The sequence below is a fragment of the Brassica napus genome, chromosome C3 (genome assembly GCF_020379485.1).
Source record: "Brassica napus cultivar Da-Ae chromosome C3, Da-Ae, whole genome shotgun sequence".
Lineage (NCBI taxonomy): Eukaryota > Viridiplantae > Streptophyta > Magnoliopsida > Brassicales > Brassicaceae > Brassica > Brassica napus.
Genome location: NC_063446.1, coordinates 52,507,804 through 52,516,445, shown reverse-complemented (window position 1 = coordinate 52,516,445; position 8,642 = coordinate 52,507,804). Strand labels below are relative to the sequence as shown.

The 8,642-nt window shown below is 35.5% G+C and overlaps 3 protein-coding genes across 3 annotated transcripts; 1 reads left to right on the top strand and 2 right to left on the bottom strand.

Annotated features, from left to right (window-relative positions):
• The first annotated feature begins 2,605 nt into the window (after positions 1-2,605).
• On the top strand, positions 2,606-4,393 carry LOC106405703 (ras-related protein RABE1c-like). Its single transcript, XM_013846269.3, has 9 exons — positions 2,606-2,813; positions 2,934-3,012; positions 3,164-3,236; positions 3,314-3,414; positions 3,562-3,627; positions 3,708-3,805; positions 3,884-3,946; positions 4,010-4,102; positions 4,183-4,393. The coding sequence occupies exons 2-9, from the start codon at positions 2,940-2,942 to the stop codon at positions 4,264-4,266; spliced, it is 651 nt and encodes a 216-aa protein (XP_013701723.1). The 5' UTR covers positions 2,606-2,813; positions 2,934-2,939; the 3' UTR covers positions 4,267-4,393.
• A 234-nt stretch (positions 4,394-4,627) lies between these two features.
• On the bottom strand, positions 4,628-6,358 carry LOC106372658 (zinc finger protein ZAT8-like). Its single transcript, XM_048750753.1, has one exon. It carries the CDS (start codon positions 5,452-5,454, stop codon positions 4,840-4,842), a length of 615 nt encoding a protein of 204 aa, XP_048606710.1. The 5' UTR covers positions 5,455-6,358; the 3' UTR covers positions 4,628-4,839.
• Positions 6,359-6,749: 391 nt separating this feature from the next.
• On the bottom strand, positions 6,750-7,097 carry BNAC03G55580D. The gene has a single exon (XM_013796049.1). The coding sequence runs from the start codon at positions 7,095-7,097 to the stop codon at positions 6,750-6,752; it is 348 nt and encodes a 115-aa protein (XP_013651503.1).
• Between the last annotated feature and the right edge of the window lie 1,545 nt (positions 7,098-8,642).

Sequence of the window (8,642 nt, the reverse complement as noted above, 5' to 3'; positions counted from 1 at the left end):
GACAGCCCGCTTGGCAGTCTTCAGGCAAAGGACTTCATAAGAGAGCTGTTGGTTAAGGAGACAGAGAACAGGCTCGGGTCAGAGAAAGGTTCTACAGAGATTAAACGACATCAATTCTTTGAACGATTGAATTGGGCTCTAATCCGGTGCGCAATACCGCCTAAGCTGCTGGATTTCAATGAGTTACCGTGAACCAGAGGCTCAGGTCCACCTGGAGGCACCTATAATAGGTATCTTGAATGCAAAACCATAGACAGTCATCTTGAATTCAAATTGTTCTAAGTTAAAGGTCTTACAAAACGAGAAAACATTCTTGTTAAAAGTATTCAGGAGTTAACATTGTTGTAAGTTATCATATCTTAACTCTAACATGTAAATTTGAGACACTTTCTGAGACATCATAATCCTATGTATTTATCAAACTTGTCCCCAAAAGAAGCTCGTAAGACACTTGAAAGTACATAGATATTGGGAGAGGCATAAGAGACTTGTTGTAATAGAAGAGAGAAAGACAAAAATGATTAGCAAGAACACATGAACATCTCCTGCTATAGCTTCTGCTTATGTGACACTTTGAACCCAATTATTTTTGGTAAATTATCTTTGCGTATACATACATGAGAAACACTTGAATCATGGTCCTTTCTTTATCCTGCAGGAATCAAACTATTTAGATTTAACATAGATTATAACTATGTTGTATTGATATAGAGAAGAAATGATTATGTGGATAAAGAAGAGAGAAACACCAAGAACGAAGAGAAAAAGATCGTGGGAGTGAGATGAGGATGAGGAGAAAAACGTGGGAGAAAATATTCTTTGAGAGATTTAGGGTAGATTTAGTTTAGATTTAGGAAACATCTTTAACCGAATATGGAAGTTTCCATATTTTACGGATTTGCTTAGAATATGTATAATACCTATGCAGAACACAGTAGAGTAGGTGAAAAACATATTCTTCCTAAAGGCGTCATATAAAGTAAAAAGCAGAACATGTTAAAGCACGTAATTTAGCCAAGGTATATCGTTGAGTTGTGGCTATATGTCGTTGTCAAGATCTAAGTAGACTGAAGACATCTTTCTTGATTATAACGTAACAAATTCTTAACTTGTTAGAACATACAAGAAATGTTAGTTTACGTTATATATCCTTGATATATCTATGTTTAACACTTATTATCTGATTTATAGACTAAGTAGATAACCAGAATGAATATTCTTACTGTAGCTAGAAGATAAAGTAAAATATGATTCCACTTTTTAAAATAAAAAATTTAAACAAATATATTTTCATACTTATATTTCTAATAGTTTTCATATTTTTTAGCATTTTTAAAGTTTTTTTTTCTATTTTTCCCATAAAAAATGGTATAACATCTCCAGAATTGCGAAAAATACCAAACGTCCTAAAAGGACAAACAAAAGTTCAAAGTGTCTTTTTTTTTCAATTTTCCCTTAAAAATATATAGTATTGACAAATTAAATATGTATACGTGTTTGATTTTTTTTTAATATGCATACAGTAATGTTTTCTTTATATAATCATCTATATTTTGGGTTGAGCATTTGTAATTTTAATTGTAGACCAAAATCTATTTTGAATTTATGAAGAGCCTAATTGATTTGAGCTTAAAATTTTTATCACCCTGTTTATACCTATAGAAACCATAATGTGATCATCAAGTGATTTTTTATTACAAAAACAGGTTCTACAATTTTTTTAACACTTTACTTTAACATCTCTGTGAACCATTTTAATGGTTTTAGAACCAGCAGCTTAATATTGATTCCAAAATCGAATTACTTTGAGCTTAATCTTCCGCATAGTTTTGAAGGGTTTCAACTGGATGACTAAATTGATGCAGCCCATTTTCTTGCTTAAAGTCGTTAGCTGAATATATATATATGTATATATATATATATATATATATATTATTTAATTTAATATTTATTAAATAAAAATTCATATTAATACAATTTTATGATCATTTGTGTCTTGTTATAACAAAACAAATTAAGCCATTGATCACAAAATTTTCAAAGTAGGATTTTAAAATTTCTAATAATTTATAGCCGTTTTAAAAAATTCAAAATATAACATATAAGAAAAAATATAATTTTTTATTATATGGTTAGTGTGATTGTTTAATATCTTTTAATAATATAAAATTAAACAAAAAAGAGCTAAGATACAAAAATTGTTATCAAATATTTATTATTTATAATCATTAATTGTCATATATACGTTAATCATATTAGGTAATTCCGTAGCTTTTATTTAAGGAAAGTGCGAGAATATTCTTTTGTACACTATTTATCAATTTGATAATTAGTTTAATAAAAAATATAATATAAGTTAAGATGGACCGACCTATTTTTTTAATAAATCTGAATTTCATTATCATAGTGACCCGTGACTACAAAACAATGTTGTAATGTTTCTCGATTAATATATAGGGGATATATATTCATTGTATTCAAAGATGTATGCATGTTCATCACTTTAGAGATTAGCCATAGACCGAGCGACACATGGCAGCTCGGGGTGGGGGTGATTGAGATGACAGCTAGGTGATTTGGATATATTAAAGTGATTAATAAAAGGCCCACAAGGCTTCGTGGCCTCCATCGTTCCTTTTGGGTGCAACTCCTCATCGTTAACGAGTGAGTGCTAACGTGCGCGTGGTATCCTATCGTGCACAGCGAAGAAGCGGGGAAAAGAGGAATCTAAATCGGGAGCTGGGCGCATTTTAGCCGTCTTTCAAATCCTTTGCACCGATTACATCGGTTTCTTCTCTGTTTCCTTTGATCCGGTACGTGTTTTCTCGTGATCTTCTTCTTCTTCTTCTTGTTCTACGATTTGGTTTTTCTGAACTATTTCGTTATCGATGAAACATGGTTTGATCTCTGAGTTTTGTTTATTCTCCTTTTAGAATCCGATGGCTGCTCCACCTGCTAGGGCCAGAGCTGATTACGACTATCTCATCAAGCTTCTTTTGATCGGAGATAGCGGTATGTCATCGCTGAATCTCATCACAAGTTTCTATGGAATCGATCTAATTAGTGATGATTCATTCGTTTGATCACAAGTTTTTTTTGTTTCCGATTAGATTTGTGTGTTAGGGATCTCTGAAATTTATGATTCGTATTTATATTTGTGCAGGTGTGGGTAAGAGTTGTCTGCTTCTACGTTTCTCTGATGGCTCCTTCACCACTAGCTTCATCACCACCATTGGGTTTGTCTTTTGAGAAGCTAAACCTATTGATCTACTACTATTTGTTTAAGTCTCATTGAGTCTTTTTGTTGATGCAGCATTGACTTTAAGATCAGAACCATTGAGCTTGATGGCAAACGTATCAAGCTCCAGATTTGGGACACTGCTGGTCAAGAACGCTTTCGCACTATCACCACCGGTCCGTGAGTTCCTCTTTTGCAGATTGATTTTGCTTTCTTTGGCTGGCTGGTTCTTGTTACTTGCGCATCTGTTCCTTTAGTTTTTGACACCAATTTTAAAGATTTTCTTGATCACATTTTAATTTTCCTATTTTGCATTTTGACAGCTTATTACCGTGGGGCGATGGGCATTTTGTTGGTCTATGATGTCACCGACGAGTCCTCCTTCAACAGTAAAACCCCCCCTCCCCCAATTCTGCTAACCAAATGATCATCTCTTCTTTTTCACTCAAGATTGTTGATATTATTGCAGATATTAGGAACTGGATTCGTAATATTGAACAACATGCGTCAGATAATGTTAACAAGATCTTGGTTGGGAACAAGGCTGACATGGACGAAAGCAAGAGGGTACTGATCTGATCATCCCCCACTTCCTCCTCATTCACTATTTTGAGTTAATAACAGTTTCATCACCAAATTTTTTAGGCGGTTCCTACAGCAAAGGGTCAGGCTCTTGCTGATGAGTACGGAATTAAGTTCTTTGAAACTGTAAGTCTCTCAATCTTCAGTTTTCGATGGGTTCATTGCTTACATCTCTGTATATTGCTGCAGAGTGCTAAGACAAACCTAAACGTGGAAGAAGTTTTCTTCTCCATCGGGAGGGACATAAAGCAGAGGCTTTCTGACACTGACTCCAGGGCTGAGGTTTGTTTACATCTCTCCCTTTTTCACATCTCTCTGCATCTGACAACGCATTCTTACATATTTTGTTCGTCTGATTGCAGCCTGCGACGATCAGGATAAGCCAAACTGACCAGGCAGCTGGAGCTGCGCAGGCCACACAGAAGTCTGCATGCTGTGGAAGTTAAATACAAATTATAAAAACTGAAGTTTTCAAGTTAAAAAAAAACTAAGATGTCGCTGGGTGCGTGCTTCTGTAATTTTTTATGTTTTATCCTAAAACATGTCTGATTCGTTCTAAATTGCCTTTTCCTATTGCTTTGCTCTTTTATTTATTAATCTCTAAACTTCTAAGAGTTGTCTAGTTATATTTTTACAATATGCATAACCAATACAAAACCACTAAAGCGACAGATTCAGAAAATGCATGCTATTCTTTTCGATTCCAACAAAAAACTATATTTGATTACGCAGTAGCTTTTCCCATTGACCTTACTTAAATACAAACATCTGTTCTGAATTGTCAGTGATCATGAAACTTTTCAAATTCGGTTGTGGTTAACCATAACAACTAGACCTGTCACAATAGTTATATTCTAGTTTCAAAACTACTGCAACATTCATATTTCAACCATGCGAGCTTTCATGTAAAATCATAGCCCATCTACAACAACTCTATGCAAAATCAAGATGCTAGCTTACTCTATAAAACTAAGGAATAGGAAAACTATTGTAGAGTATATCCAGATGAATATGGAAAATCAGTACATGCTTCTTCCTAACTCCAAGTTCAAATTGATGCTACTCTCCGCAGAATCTGGCCCCAAGTCAAAACACTCAACCCTTTTCCCACTACTAGATTTCTTCAATGTCGTAATCATCGAAGTCGCCGCCTCAGGGAAAAAAGAGCGTGTAACCAACGCGCCGCTAGCCTCTTCCTCGTTCCTATGCTTCCTCATGTGACCACCAAGAGCCTGTCCCATCGGAAACTCCACGCCACATATCGGACAACGATGCGACCTTGTTGTGTTCGTGGTCTTCCTCTTAGCGATGGATCCCGAAGAAAGTGACGACTGTTCGTCGCTGCTGTTGTTGTTAACGTGTTTATTGTGGCTTGCGCGATGGCCTCCTAAAGATTGGAACGATGAGAACTCTTTCATACACGTTTTGCATCTGTAAACACGACTCTCTCGGCCTCCTCCGCCGTTTTCCCCAATTCTTGATAACAGCATCAGACAGTTTGCCGCCTTATCTTCCACCGTCCTCTCAAGTTTCTCGTTATTCGCTGCCGTACCTTCCACAGTCCGATCAAGTTTCTCGCTATCCTGCGCTCTATTTTCCACCGTCCGATTAAGATTCTCACTTCTTGCAACCATGGTTGATTGTTTTGAATTGGATTTGACTGACTTCACTTTTGTGTGTTTCTCTTTGTAGTTTGTGTTGTTTCACTTGTGTTGGTTTGGTATTTATAGGGGAACGAGGTCGGGTGTGTAAAGATATTATTAGTTAACGAAAATACCCTTCGACTTGGTCTGCAAGCTAGTGAAAGTGGTATTCTTGTCATTCACCGTAATCGATAAAAGGAAACTAGTCATTCCATTTTTTTTGTCAACTAAATCTAGTCATTCTTTAAGAAATGGAAATCTACGTTTGGGAATTTTATTCCTTTTAGCCCTATTTTGCTTGAAACTTTTTATTCTTTTTTCTTACTCATCACATCATGTATTCGTTCATGCATTCATAAGCCGCCACCTAAATTTTTTTCTTGGTTAAAAAGTATAATTCATAACATCCATATCCACTCTAAATACGTCTAGATTTTGTTTGGTTAGTCAATGTTTTTGTTTTTTGTTTATTCATTAATATTTTTACTTATTTATCTACTCAGCACATACTATTCGTTTTATACTTTAGGAGTTCGTGCCTATTGGACGATACGTCTTGCTCTTGTCACTGCGATTATCGTCATTCGTCAAGAGAACTTAGATATTTGTATATATATGTTGTTATGTTTATCTCTAGATGACCGATTAATTTACTATTTTTTTTTTTTTTGCTGAAATGTTAACTTTATAACAACAAAAAAAGTTTGCACAATCTAATGATCCTAAACTAGGGGATCAAAAGAAATAAGAACAATGAAAAGATTTCCGAGGAGCACAAGAATGTTCTGCTTTTGTTTGGAAAAAAAAAGAGACATAAGAAACATACCAAAAGCACAAGCTCTGATCTTCCTAGTCTTTACGTTGATGCTGATGCACTGATGTTAAAGCAACACTGTCTTGGTATTCCATCGGCTCAATCCTTCATTTGTAACCCCATCTCCACTTCCAACCTGCAGTGCAATAAGCCGGTTCTACATTTCGCGATGAACAGTCCGAGCAATGTGCATCGCAGAGTGTGGAGGATGAAGATGACGACGTCCATTTCTTTCTTGCCAGCTCCAATAAATTGAGGCTTGGAAAGCCATCTTTACTAGTTGTGCGTCCAACTTAGAGAGTCTGTTGCTTCTGATACTTGAAACTGTCCTAGTCCAGTCGGGATTTATGTTGCCTAACAGGAATGGGTTCATCAATGTTGTCCAAACGGTATAGGTGAAAGGGCAAGCAAAGAAGAGGTGATCGCGAGTCTCATCTGACTCTCCACACAACAGACAAATCTGTGTTTGACCCTACTGTCTTATTCTATCTCCCGTATCCAGCCTATTCCTACAAGCTAACCAAGTGATGAACGCCTGGCGAGGAAGAGCTTGAGGAAACCAAACAATGCTGAACCACTCCACCACATCATGAGTTGATCGAAGCTGCTCCCAGGTAGCTTTCGATGCAAACTTCTCTTCATATTGTCCCTGACTTTGCTTCCAGAGAGGACGATCCCTGCCAGCCTCTGGACTGGGAGGGGGAATACATTTAGTTTTCTCGATGATCTGTTGCATAACTCGACCACAACACTTCCGAAGCTTCCAACCCTGAGCATCTCTAGCATTCACTACTTTAGCTGTCTGACCAATTCCCAACATTTGAGTACCCACTTCTCCTGAAACATGTATCAATGGTTGAAAATCACACCATGTATCAATGAATGATTAATTTACTATCATTCATTAGCTACATTATTATCCACATATATTGTTATTTGTTTAATTATATATCCTCTCATTCATGTGAACTTTTAATTCATATATAATAATTAACCAATTCATGGAAATCTAGTGGCTGATGATTTCAACATGAACCGGTCGATCATGGTTACAATTTTGGGCTTTTTGCAAAATATGACTCAAAGTCAAACACAAAAATAATCCATAATTTTTTTACCCTATTCACCCCAAAAGTTCGGATTTACAAAAATACCATTTTTTTTTCAAAATAAGTTTTTTACTCTCTTATCCTCATCTTCTTCAAGTATATACAATATTGCTATTGCCATCAATACACCAACCAACATGAACAACCAATTTGAAGCTCTTAATGCACATAAAAATCAATTTTGACTATTTCTATCTCATTACTTAGGAACTAAAAACAACATTTCTTTCACTTTCTCTCTATATTCATCCAAAAAACCCAAGATTTTGATTCTAAAATTTTTAAGGTTCATAATTTCATTCAAGCTCGTGATTCGTGGTAATTAACAAGTAGGTTGCTTTGGTGGCGAAGTATTGTGTGGTTGGAGAAGCTAAACAAGTTATCTTACTGGTTAAAGCTATGAAATCAAATTTTTTTTCCAGATCTGTCCGTCAGACGAGAAGACTTACACGGAAGTCTTCTGGTCAATGTATATGTTAGTTTTGCAATTGACTTTATGTGTGTCTTTTAGAGACGACTTCTCTGGAAGTCTTCCGGTTTTCTTTGTTTTCAAAAAAATTAGAGAAGACTTCCCGGTAAGCCGTCTAGGATAAACATGTTAGTTTTGAATTTGACCGGATTGTGTCAGAAATTTGACTTTTTCTAGACGACTTACATGGATGTCGTCCAACATAAAAATAAAAATTAAATATATAATTTTTACTAGAAGACTTCCAAGTAAGTCGTTTCAGGTTACTTTTGCAATTGAAAAATAAACTTAAATATTTAATTTTATCCAGATGACTTCCATGTAAGTCTTCCAGTATATGACTTACACGGAAGTCTTCCAGGATTTTATTCTGAGATTCTGGTCAAACCTTTGTTATTACAGAAGTCTTTCGTGTAAGTCGTATGTCAGAAGACTTATATGGAAGTCGTTCGGATAAATTAAAATATTTAAGTTTTATTTTTCAATTACAAAAGTAACCTGAAACGACTTACATTGAAGTCGTCTAGAAAAAAATAATTATTTAAATTTTATTTTTCTGTTGGACGAATTTCGTGTAAGTCGTCTTGAAAAAATCAAATTTCTGACACAATCCGGTCAAATGCAAAACTAAGCTGTTTATCCTAGACGACTTCCATGTAAGTCGTCTAGGAAAAGTTAAATTTCTAACACATAACGTCAATTGCAAAACTAACCTATGCATTGACCAGAAGACTTCCATGTAAGTCTTCCGGAAAACTTCTGTGGAAGTCGTCTATGTCAACGTTTA